The following is a 12,967-nucleotide window of genomic DNA, read 5'->3' as shown; positions in this document are numbered from 1 at the left end:
TCTTTTAATCATACTTAGTACATTTATCAATTTTGGAGGGTGGTGACAGGAAACGATATTCAAAATGCTTTTGAGACATGGCCCTGAAATCTGTCTATATTGAGGAACTTACACGGTTACTTGGAAAAATCATTCCTTATTCCACAATGTTCTTGGTTTAAGCATATAGAAACTTTTCAAGGGATCTCAGTCATTTATAAGGAAGCACTAAGCACTTGTATTACATGACTACATCAGCTAGGCCATTGGCATGCTCCCAGTAAGAAACACACTTTCCATCATGGACCAGCACATGTGTACATAACATGTACACATATATAAAACAGGAACAAAAGTTTCCAGTACAGTTTTTACCATGTGAGGTGTGTACCCAGTATTTTCCATTTATTTTATTCTACTCTGTTTCTGTTTCTTTTTTCAAGGGTTGCTTAGAGTAACTAAATTGATTTCAGGACTCACCAAGGTTTATGACCTTTAGTTTAAAAACACTGAGCTAAGCCTTTTTTTTGTAGATACAAGGTAAGACTGTGTGTTGCAACATGATTTCTATTATGTAACCCACTTAAATAATAGACAGTTTCCAGAATCTCAATGGGGTTCAGATCCCAAGAATTCTTCATTATGTAATTTTCCTTATATAAAAATTTTACTTATCATCTGATTCCTCATGCCCTGTTTCTTACATAGTTCTTTTTGTTTTTTACATGTTCAGCACACGTGTATTTTTTGGGTTTTTTGTGTTTGTTTGTGTTTTTTCAGACAGAGTCTCGCTCTGTTGCCCAGGCTGGAGTACAATGGCTCGATCTCAGCTCACTGCAAACTCCGCCTCTCAGGTTCAAGTGATTCTCCTGCCTCAGCCTCCCAAGTGGCTGGGATTACAGGCGCCCGCCACCACACCCGGCTAATTTTTTGTATTTTTAGTAGAGATGGGGTTTCACCATGTTGGCCAGGATGGTCTTGAACTGCTGACCTCAGGTGATCCACCCGCCTCAGCCTCCCAAAGTGCTGGGATTACAGGCGTGAGACACCGCACCTGGCCCAGATGTGTGTGTGTGTGTGTGTGTGTGTGTGTGTGTGTGTGTATTTTTTTTTTTCTTGTAGTCTTCTTTTCTTTTTTTCTTCTTCTTCTTTTTTTTTTTTTTTTAAATTTTACTTTGAGTTCTGGGATACATGTGCAGAAAGTGCAGGTTTGTTACATAGGTATACATGTGCCATGGTGATTTGCTGCACCTATCAACCCGTCATCTAGGTTTTAGGCCCTGCATGCATTAGGGATTTGTCCTAATGCTCTCTCTCCCCTTGCCCTCCACCCGCCAACAGGCCCCTGTGTATGTTGTTCCCCTCCCTGTATCCATGTGTTCTCATTGTTCAACTCCTACTTATGAGGGAGAACATGCATTGTCTGGTTTTCTAGTCCCGTGTTAGTTTGCTGAGGATGATGGCTTCCAACTTCATCCATGTCCCTGCAAAGGACATGATCTCATTCTTTTTTATGACTGCATAGTATTCCATGGTGTATATGTACCACATTTTCTTTATCCAGTCTATCATTGATTGACATTTGGGTTGGTTCCATGCCTTTGCTATTATAAATAGTGCTGCAGTAAGCACATATGTGCATGTGTCTTTATAGCAGAATGATTTATATTCCTTTGGGTGTATACCCAGTAATGGGATTACTGGGTCAAATGATATTTCTGGTTCTAGATCCTTGAGGAATCGCCACACTGTCTTCCACAATGGTTGAACTAATTTACATGCCCACCAACAGTGTAAAAGCATTCCTAGCTGGGCGTGGTGGCTCATGCCTGTAATCCCAGCACTTTGGGAGGCCAAGGTGGGTGGATCATAAGGTCAGGAGATGGAGACCATCCTGGCCAACATGGTGAAACTCCGTCTCTACTAAAAATACAAAAAAATTAACTGGGTGTGGTGGTGTATGCCTGTAGTCCTAGCTACTCAGAAAGCTGAGGTAGGAGAATCACTTAAACCCGGGAGGTGGAGGTTACAGTGAGCCAAGATCGTGCCGCTGCACTCCAGCCTGGCAACAGAGCAAGACTCCATGTCAAAAAAAAAGGTGTTCCTATTTCTCCACAGCCTTGTCAGCATCTATTGTTTCCTTTTTAATATTCGCCATTCTGACTGGCGTGAGATATCTCATTGCAGTTTTGATTTGCATTTCTCTAATGATCAGTGATTATGAGCTTTTTTCATATGTTTATTGGCTGCATAAATGTCTTCTTTTGAGAAGTGTCTGCTCATATCCTTTGCCCACTTTTTGATTTTTTTTTCTTGTAAATTTGTTTAAATACCTTGTAGATTCTGGATATTAGACCTTTGTCAGATGGGTAGATTGCAAAAATTTTCTCCCATTCTGTAGGTTCCCTGTTCACTCTGATGCTAGTTTCTTTGGCTGTGCAGAAGCCCTTTAGTTTAATTAGATCCCATCTGTCAACTTTGGCTTTTGTTGCAGTTGCTTTTGGTGTTTTGTCATGAAGTCTATGTCCTGAATGGTATTGCCTAGGTTTTCTTCTAGGGTTTTTATGGTTTTTGGTTTTACATTTAAGTCTTAAATCCACCTTGAGTTAATTTTTGAATAAGGTGTTAAGGAAGGGGTCTGGTTTCAGTTTTCTGCATATGGCTAGCCAGTTTTCCCAGCACCATTTATGAAGAAGGGAATCCTTTCCCCATTGCTAGTTTTTGTCAGGTTTGTTGAAGATCAGATGGTTGTAGACGTGTGGACTTATTTCTCTGTGTAACAGAGGTCTCTGTTCTGTTCCATTGGTCTATATGTCTGTTTTGATACCAGTACCATGCTGTTTTGGTTACTGTAGCCCTGTAGTATAGTTTGAAGTCAGGTAGCGTGATTGATGCCTCCAGCTTTGTTCTTTTTGCTTAGGATTGTCTTCACTATATGGGCTCTTTTTTAGTTCCATATGAAATTTAAAGTAGTTTTTTCTAATTCTGTGAAGAAAGTCAACAGTAGTTTCATGGGAATAACATAGAATCAATCTATAAATTACTTTGGGCAGTATGGCCATTTTCACGATGTTAATTCTTCCTATCCATGAGCATGGAATGTTCTTCCATTTGTTTGTGTCCTCTCTTATTTCTTTGAACAGTGGTTTGTAGTTCATCTTGAAGAGGTCCTTCATGTCCCTTGTTAGCTGTATTCCTAGGTATTTTATTCTCTTTGTAACAGTTGTGAATGGGGGTTCATTCATGATTTGGCTGTCTGCTAGTCTGTTGTTGCTGTGTAGGAACGCTTGTGATTTTTGCACATTGATTTTGTATCCCAAGACTTTGCTGAAGTCATTTATCAGCTAAAGGAGTTTTTGGGCTGACACGATGGGGTTTTCTAAATATAGGATCATGTCATCTGCAAACAGAGACAATTTGGCTTGCTCTTTTCCTATTTGAATACCCTTTATTTCTTTCTCTTGCCTTATTGCCCTGGTCAGCACTTCCAATACTATGTTGAATAGGAGTGGTGAGAGAGGGCATCCTTGTCTTACGCCAGTTTTCAAAGGGAATGCTTTCAGCTTTTGCCCATTCAGTATGATATTGGTCATGGGTTTGTCATAAATAACTCTTATTATTTTGAGATGCATCCCATCAGTACCTAGTTCATTGAGAGTTTTTAACATGAAGTGATGTTGAATTTTATTGAAGGCCTTTTCTGCATCTATTGAAATAATCATGTGATTTTTGTCATTGGTTCTGTTTATGTGATGGATTACGCTTATTAATTTGCATATGTTGAACCAGCCTTGCATCCCAGGCATGAAGCCAACTTGATTGGTGGATAAGCTTTTTGATGTGCTGCTGGATTCAGTTTGCCAGTATTTTATTGAGGATTTTTGCATAGATGTTCATCAGGGATATTGGCCTGAAGTTTTCTTTTTTTTTGTTGTGTTTCTGCCAAGTTTTGGTATCAGGATAATGCTGGCCTCATAAAATGAGTTAGGGAGGAGTCCCTCCTTTTCAATTGTTTGGAATCGTTTCAGAAGGAATGGTACCAGCTCCTCTTTGTACTTCTTGTAGAATTTAGCTGTGAATCTACCTGGTCCTGGGCTTTTTTTGGTTGGTAGGCTATTACTGCCTCAATTTCAGAACTTGTTATTGGTCTATTCAAGGATTGAACTTCTTCCTGGTTCAGTGTTGGGAGGGTGTATGTGTCCAGGAATTTATCAGTTTCTTTAGATTTTCTAGTTTATTTGCCTAGAAGTGTTTATAGTACTCTCTGATGGTAGTTTGTATTTCCATGGGTCAGTGGCAATATCCCCTTTATCATTTTTTATCTATTTGATTCTTCTCTCTTTTCTTCTTAGTCTAGTTAGCAGTCTATCTGTTTTATCAGTTTTTTTCAAAAAACCAGCTCCTGGATTCATTGATTTTTTTTTTTGAAAGGTTTTTTGTGTCTCTATCTCCTTCAGTTCTGCTCTGGTCTTAGTTATTTCTTGTCTTCCTCTAGCTTTTAGATTTGTTTGCTCTTGCTTCTCTAGTTCTTTTAATTGTGATGTTAGGGTTTTGATTTGCAATCTTTCTAGGTTTCCAATGTGGGCATTTAGTGTTATAAATTTCCCTCTTAACACTGCTTTAGCTGCATCCCAGAAATTCTGGTATATTGTCACTTTTTTCTTATTGGTTTTAAAGAACTTTTTGATTTCTGTCTTAATTTCATTATTTACCCAGGAGTCATTCAGGAGCAGGTTGTTCAATTTCCATGTAGTTGTATGGTTTTGAGAGAGTTTTTAAATCTCGAGTTCTAATTTGATTGTACTGTGGTCTGAGAGACTGTTCGTTATGATTTCAATTCTTTTGCATTTGCTGAGAAATGTTGTATTTGTAATTATGTGGTCTATTTTAGAGGAGTATATATTCTGTTGTCTTGGGGTGGAGAGTTCTGTAGATATCCATCAGGTCCACTTGATCCAGAGCTGAGTTCAAGTCTTGAATATCCTTGTTCATTTTCTGTCTTGTTGATCTGTCCAGTATTGACACTGGGGTGTTAAAACTGCCACCACTATCGTGTGGCAGTTTAAGTCTCCTTGTAGGCCTCTAAGAACTTGTTTTATGAATCTGGGTCCTCCCGTATTGGGTTTGTATAAATATATATATATATATACACACACATGTATATTTGTTTGTTTGTTTGTTTGTTTGTTTGTTTTGAGACGGAGTCTTGCTCTGTCGCCCAGGCTGGAGTGCAGTGGTGCAATCTCGGCTCACTGCAAGCTCTGCCTTCCGGGTTCACGCCATTCTCCTGCCTCAGCCTCCCGAGTAGCTGGGACTACAAGCGTTCATCACCACACCCGGCTAATTTTTTGTATTTTTAGTAGAGACAGGGTTTCACTGTGTTAGCCATGATGGTCTTGATCTCCTGACCTTGTGATCTGCCTGCCTCGGCCTATAATTCCAGCTACTCAGGAGGCTGAGGTAGGAGAATTGCTCAAAATTTTGAGTTCTACCAAATCTTCTCATCTTGTGTCCCCAGTTCACAGGCCCAGTGCCTAATAGATATAGTTTCCCACTGAATACTTAATGAGGGAGGTGGGTATTGGTTTCTTCAGCAGCTGTGACCTCCATCCCATTGTGTGCAAAGTAGGAAAGCATTGGCTCTATGTTTGACACAATTAAGGAACTCGGGCAGGTGTGGTGGCTCACTCATGCCTGTAATCCCAGCAGTATGGGAGGCCAAGGCAGGAGGATTGCTTGATGCGGGAGTTGGAGACCAGCCTGGGCAACAAAGCAAGACCTGTCTCTACAAAAAAAAAAAAAAAAATTAATTGAAAAATTTTAAAAATTAGCTGGGCACAGTGGTATGCACTTATAGTCCCAGCTACTCAGGAGGCTGAGGCCGAAGGATTGGTTGAACTCAGGAGTTTGAGGCTGTCAAAGGTTTTTCCAAAGGCTAAAAAGGTTTTTTTAAAACTTGTTATAGGCTGGGCACGGTGGCTCACGTCTGTAATCCTAGCGCTTTGGGAGGCCAAGGCAGGTGGATCACCTGTCATCAGGAGTTCAAGACCAGCCTGGCCAATATGGTGAAACCCCATCTCTACTAAAAATACAAAAATTAGCTGGGTGTGGTGGCGCATGCCTGTAATCCCAGCTACTCGCGAGGCTGAGGCAGGAGAATTGCTTGAACACAGGAGGCAAAGGTTGCAGTGAGCCAAGATTGTGCAATTGCACTCCAGCCTGGCAACAGAGTGACTCAATCTTAAAAAAAAAAAAAAAAAAGATATATATACATAAAATTTGGGGATCTACTTTTTTAACCTCATGTTATTTTATAAATACTTTTCCATATTGTCATGTAATAGTCATATTTATTATCTTAATGTCTGCATAATATTCCTTTGATTTACTATAATTTTTTCATTTCCCTATCACTGAAGTTGTTTCTCATTTTTTGCTATTAATATTATATTTAGTGTTCCAGTGAATATCTTCATACAAATATTTCCCTGTACAGAATTTCTTAGTTCTTTTGAGTTACTTCATTTCAGTAAGTTCCCAGAAGTACAATTTATTGGCCAAACTCTATAAACCACTTTTTTCCTTTGGTTTTTGTTGCTGTTAAATACTTGATTATTTTCAGTTTGTTTATTATTTGTTTCTATGCTTAAATTCTATTGTAGTTATATTATTACTAATAAAAAGTTGTATGATTCTTATTGCCAGCTGTTGGGTTTTGGGATACATGAATCCAGTTCCTCCAAAATAAAGAACTGCCATAAAGCAGCAGGGCTGGAGGAAGTCCCCATAAATACAGTAGGAACATTTTATAGGTTTCTGTGGGGATTCTGTAACTGTAGTGTAAAAAAAAAATCTGTTCTGCAGGAACTTAGGATTTAATATTCCCCTCACTTAGCAGGTAAGAAAATGAAGTAACATAAAGAACAGGGTAAGGAAGTTACAGTTAAAAAATAACTGTATCTATTAAATACTTAAGAAATAGCAAGTTAAACTAAAAGCTTAAATGCTTAAAATGGAAGACCACATATACTCTTATTGTCTTACAGCTTGATTCTTCCCAGGGAAATAGATTGTTCTATTTTCTTTCCTATATGTGGTAGAAATTTGTAGATGAAAAACTCATCCCTAACCTTATAAATACTATTTTTTCAATAAATAACTTGTTGCCTTTAATTTCACAAATTTCGTGTAATTGTATTCAATATAGTGTATTTAATATATACAGAATTTTAAAGTATAGTTGCCAGCCCCAATTTGTATGTGATTGCTCACATATGTTAAAGTAAGTCAAAATAAGTCAAAAAAAAGAAAAAAAAACCTATTCTAATCTCATTTGTTAAAGCAAGAGACAAAGCTGTTTGATTATTTGGCTTGTACATGATTGAGTTTTATTTAAATACTGGCGGTTAAACTTTTATCTATGAAACTCTGAAAACATTCTCATTCACGTTTCCTGGAGACTGCAGCATACCAGTTTTGATTTATTTATTTAGTTAGTTAGTTAGTTAGTTAATTAAGGAAAACTGTTTCTCACCTTCAATATTTATAGCCAGGTCACTGGAATATACCCTCTCATATCTGATTGTATAAGCATTACTTAAAGTAGTACCATGCTTATCATCATTCCACCCAATGCAACTCCACATTCTGTCATTGTTACCCCCACTTTCCTAGATACTCAGTTTTAAGACCTTGGAATCATTCATGACTCTTACACTTCTCTCCAATATCTAGTTAATCTCTAGGTCTTAATTTCAGTGTCTCCCTCTCCCCCTTTCCTTCCTGTTCTCCATTGCTACCACTTTAGTCCTGGGACTCATTACTCCTAGACAATTCCAACAGTCTAATTGGTCGCTTTTCCTCCAGTCCATCCCCACTTCATTGTGTCTCGCACACTACTTAACTGTTCAGCCCCACATTTAAGATCCTCTGAAATCTGACCATTATCCAGCTCCCAACTTCATCTGTAGTAGTCCAAGAGAACCAGTCAAAATGGAGTTTCTTTTAACTGTTCCCTGTATGCAGTGTCTGTATTGTCAGCTTCTGAGTGACATGAATTTGCTCCACCACTTTTCCTCCTAACCTGAGCCCAAACCTACCTTCTCTCAAGTCTTCCTATTTGCCCCAGCTGCATTAATTGGCTGCACTCCCCTTCATCAGGTGCTAGCCATGCATGCTCCACTATATTATCATTTACTTATTGTTTACCTGCCTGTACTAGCAGAATATAAACCCAAGATGGGCAAACATTACATCTTAAGTCTCTCTGTGTCCCCCACTGCCATGGTAGAAAATAATAGACTAATAGTTGAGAAGGTGGACTTTTAAGTGACACAAACCTAGGTGAATTCTGTTTCTGCCACTTCCTGGCTATATGACCTTGAATATGTTATTACATTTCTGTTAGCCACTATGCAAAGTGGGCATGATTATAACCCTACCAAAGGGTTTTCAAAAGGATTAAATAAGACATATATATGCAATGTGCTTATTACAATACCTGATATGTAATAAATAAATGATGGTTATTATTATTATTATTATGATCATGCTAACTGCTCAATGTTTGTCGGTCACAGCATGATGCACTTTCAAGAATTGTATAATTTATCCCTTGTCATCAGTCAGGTGACTACATATATCATATGATAATAGTGTTAGAGGTTTTTCTTTTAGGCTACATGCAACTTGAATATGGGGTATGTAATTTTTTTATTGTTTAGTGATAAAAAATTATTCCTGGTTTATTCCAGGAAATTGCTTTACTTAGAGTCTAACCTATTGCGAAAAAATGCAAACTTTGTGAAAACAAAACTTAAAAAAAATTACCTCTCTTGCATACAGTTGTTGCTTCTATTCCAAGAAAGACATTTTTTGCAGCAGCAGAAAATATCTTCTCATATAGGGAGAGTAGATTCTGAAACTAAAAATACTTATAGAAAGTGCCAGAACTTAGAAAGGTGACCTTTTCACATGCTATATCAACTACTCTATCACTTAAATGCAAATGAATCCTTTTACAGAATTTAAAGTAGCTAATAAGAAAAATAAATCTAAAGTTACTTTAAAAATTGCAGGCTAAGTACAAAACATTTTTAAACTTTCATCTATTTGACAGCAAAGTGTTAGAATACAAGTGCTGTAAGAGGAGCATTTAAAAACTACTGAAGAATGTTCTGTTCATAAATTAACAAAAAGGCAAATAAATTTAGCCTTAGAGTAAAATCCAGCAAACCATACCAGCACCCAAATAGTCATACACCAGGGTGTTCTGAGGACATTACTTTAGCAGCCATTTCCCAGAGGTAGTTGGGGCTTGCAGCACAACCAGATTTAAACAGAAGAATCGTAGGAGTTCCAGGGTTGTACCACCGCTATCAGTAGGAACATCTGACACAAAATGTATTCATTCCATGTGGAATTAGTCTGTATCATTTGTCTTCAGCTAATCCAGAATGAAAGATGTGGTTCCCGTCATCTTTTTTCTGTCTTCTTCAATGATAAAGCATATTTTACAATCTTTTTATTTTTATTTGTTTAATAGGGATCACATGCAGTGGTCTAAGGAAGAAGAAACAGCAGCCAGAAAAAAAGTAAAGGAAAACTCAGCTGTGCGAGTCCTTCTGGAAGAGCAAGGTAGCCAACTGTGTGCTGTAGCTCCTAGAGCCAGAGCTTTAGTCACTTTTCCTCCTCCTTGTGTCATTGCTTCTGAGAGTTCTTAGCCTCTCCTGATGCCAGTCCTCTTGTTCCATTTGGTAAAATTCCCAGTTCTTCCAGTGTAGTGGGACCAAAGTTAATGAAATTTGTATTCACCCTATAATTGGGTCTTTGAGTAGTCATATTATTGCTTTTTCTGGGAGATATACACATGGGTGGCATTTCAAACAAAATATGAAAACATAATTTTAAATTTTTCCACTTGCTATGCTGCTATTACTATGCTATTATGCATTTCACTTCCTAGGAACTTTGAGCAAATTTATAAACTTTGAGCAAAGAAGGTAAAGTCACATCAAAATGGTGCTGAAGTTTTAGGATAAATATAAAGTTTCAGTAAGGATTGAAGGCAGTTTTCTTGAAGGCCTTTATATTTGAGTTTAATTTAGGTAAAGCCTTGCCAACCTTCATAAATGGCTTTTTAAAACTTGGCCTATGCTACCATGAAAAAAACTCAGCAGCTGGGCACTGTAGCTCACACCTGTAATCCCAGCACTTTGGGTGACCGAGGTGGGCAGATCACGAGGTCAAGAGATTGAGACCATCCTGGCCAACATGGTGAAACCCTGTCTCTACTAAAAATAACAAAGATTAGCTGGGCGTGGTGGCGCATGCCTGTAGTCCCAGCTACTCAGGAGGCTGAGGCAGGAGAATCGCTTGAACTCGGGAGGCAGAGGTTTCAGTGAGCCAAGATCGCGCCACTGTACTCCAGCCTGGAGACAGAGCAAGACTCCATCTCAAAAAAAAAAAAAAAAAAAAAAAAAAAACAGGAAATGTTGATTCCATGTTATGGCTGCTATGAATAATGCTGCAGTAGACATGGGAGTGCAGTTATCTCTTTGATATATTGATGTCCTTTCTTTTGGATAAATACCCAGTAGTGGCATTGCTAGATGATATGGTAGTTCTATTTTTAGTTTTTTGAGGAAACTCCACACTATAGTATTTTCCATAGCGGTCATACTAATTTACATTCCCACCAATAGTGTATGAAGGTTCTCCTTTTTCCACATCCTCACCAGCATCCATTCATTATTCCATGTCTTTTTGATATATGCCATTTTAGCTGAGGTGAGATGATATCTCATTGTGGTTTTGATTTGCATTTCTCTGATGATTAGTGATACTGATCATTTTTTCATATAGCTGTTGGCCATATGTATGTCTTCTTTTGAGAAATATCTATTCAGATCTTTTGCCCCCCCCCCTTTTTTTTTTCTTTTTTTTTTGAGACAGGGTCTTGTTGCCCAGTCTGGAGTACAGTGATGAGATCATGGCTCACTGCAGCTTTAACTTTCCCGGGATCAGGTGATCCTCCCACCTCAGCCCAGGTTGGTCTGAAACTCCTCATCCTCCCAAAGTGCTGGTGTTACAGGAGTGAACCACTGCCCCAACCTTGCACATTTTTAAATCTGATTTTTTTTTTTGGCTGTTGAGTTGTTTGAGCTCCTTAATATACTCCAGTCATTAATCCCTTGTCAAATGGGTAGTTTGCAAATATTTTCTTCCATTCTGTGGGTTGTCTCTTCACTTTGTTCATTGTTTCTTTGCTGTACAGGCACTTGTTAGTGTGACATAATCCCATTTTCTATTTTTGCCATGCTTGCTTTTGCTTTTGAAATCTTTTGACAAATGACAAAATAGACAAATAAAAATGCTCCAATGTCCTGGAGAATTTCCCCCAATGTTTTCTTCTAGTAGTTTCATAGTTTCAGGTCATAGATTTAAGTCTTTAGTCCATTTTGATTTGATTTTTGTATATAGTAAATGAGAGTCTAGTTTCATTCTTCTGCTTATAGTTTTCCAGTTTTCCCAGCACCTTCTATTGAAGAGACTGTCCTTTCCCCATTGTATGTACTTGATACCTTTGTCAAAAATGAGTTGGTTGTAAATGCATGGATTTCTATGTGGGTTCTCTATTCTCTTCCATCAGTCAATGTGTCTGTTTTTATGCCAGTACCATGCCAGTTTGGTTACTGTAGCTTTGTAATATGTTTTTAAGTCAGATGCCTCCAGCTTTTTTTTTTTTTTTTTTTTTTTGTGACGGAGTTTTTCTCTGTTGCTCAGGCTGGAATGCAATGGCATGACTCTCAGCTCACTGCAACCCCTGCCTCCCAGGCTCAAGCAATTTTCCTGTCTCAGCCTCCCAAGTAGCTGGGATTACAGGTGCCCACCACCACACCCAGCTAATTTTTGTATTTTTAGTAGAGATGGGGTTTTGCCATGTTGGCCAAGCTGGTCTTGAACTCCTGACCTCAGGTGATCCGCCCACCTCTGCCTCCGAAAGTGCTGGGATTACAGGTGTGAGCCACCACACCTGGCCTCAGCTTTGTCCATTTTGCTCAGGATTGCTTTGGCTATTCTGGATCTTTTGTGGTTCTATAAAAATTGTAGGGGCCAGGCACAAGTGGCTCACACTTGTAATCCCAGCATTTTGGGAAACCTAGACTGAAGGATTGCTTGAGCCCAGGAGTTCAAGACCAGCTTGGGCAATATGGCAAAAACCTGTCTCTACAGAAAACAAGTGTTGTGGTCATGCGCCTGTAGTCCCAGCTACTCATGGGGCTGCAGCTGGAGGATCATTTGAACCCGGGAGTTTGAGGCTGCAGTAAGCTGTCATTGTGCCACTGCACTCCAGACTGGGTGACAGAGTGAGAATCTGTCTCAAAAAAAAAAAAGAAAAAGAAAAAAATTTCAGGATTTTGTTTTTTTGTTTTCTATTTCTGTGAAGAATGTCATAGGTATTTTGTTTGGGATTCCATTGAATCTATAAATTGCTTTGGGTAGAGTTGTCATTTTAACAATATTAATTGCACCCATCAGCATGGAATATCTTCCCATTTTTTAATGTCCTCTTTAATTTCTTTTATGAATGTTTTATAGTTTTCCTTGTATAGATCTTTCACGTCTCTGATTAAATTGTTTTCTAGGTATCTTATATTCTTTGTAGCTATTGGAAATGGGATTACTTTCTTGATTTCTTTTTCAGATTGTTCACTGTTGGCATATTTAAGTGCTACTGATTTTTGTGTGTTTATTTTGTATCCTGAAATTTTACTAAATGTATCAGTTCTAACAGTGTTTTGGTAGTCTTTGGGTTTTTCTAAGTATAAGATCATATTATTGGCTGGGCACAGTGGCTCACGCCTGTAATCCCAGAACTTTGGGGGGCCAGGGTGGGCAGATCACTTGAGGCCAGGAGTTCGAGACCAGCCTGGCCAACATGGCGAAACCCTATCTCTACTAAAAATACAAAAAATTAGCCAGGAGT

General features: G+C 38.5%; 1 protein-coding gene across 4 annotated transcripts in view; it reads left to right on the top strand.

Annotated features, from left to right (window-relative positions):
- METTL8 (methyltransferase like 8) overlaps positions 1 to 12,967 on the top strand; it is a 115,529-nt gene that overhangs the window by 54,346 nt on the left and 48,216 nt on the right. For all 4 annotated transcript variants that reach the window (XM_023185942.3, XM_023185943.1, XM_023185940.1 and 1 more), the window contains one exon: positions 9,524 to 9,615. In XM_023185942.3, coding sequence (XP_023041710.1) covers positions 9,524 to 9,615 — 92 coding nt within the window. The remainder of the gene's footprint in view (positions 1 to 9,523; positions 9,616 to 12,967) is intronic.

Source organism: Piliocolobus tephrosceles, chromosome 11, assembly GCF_002776525.5.
Source record: "Piliocolobus tephrosceles isolate RC106 chromosome 11, ASM277652v3, whole genome shotgun sequence".
Taxonomy (NCBI): Eukaryota; Metazoa; Chordata; class Mammalia; order Primates; family Cercopithecidae; genus Piliocolobus; species Piliocolobus tephrosceles.
This window is presented reverse-complemented; position numbering and strand designations above follow the sequence as displayed.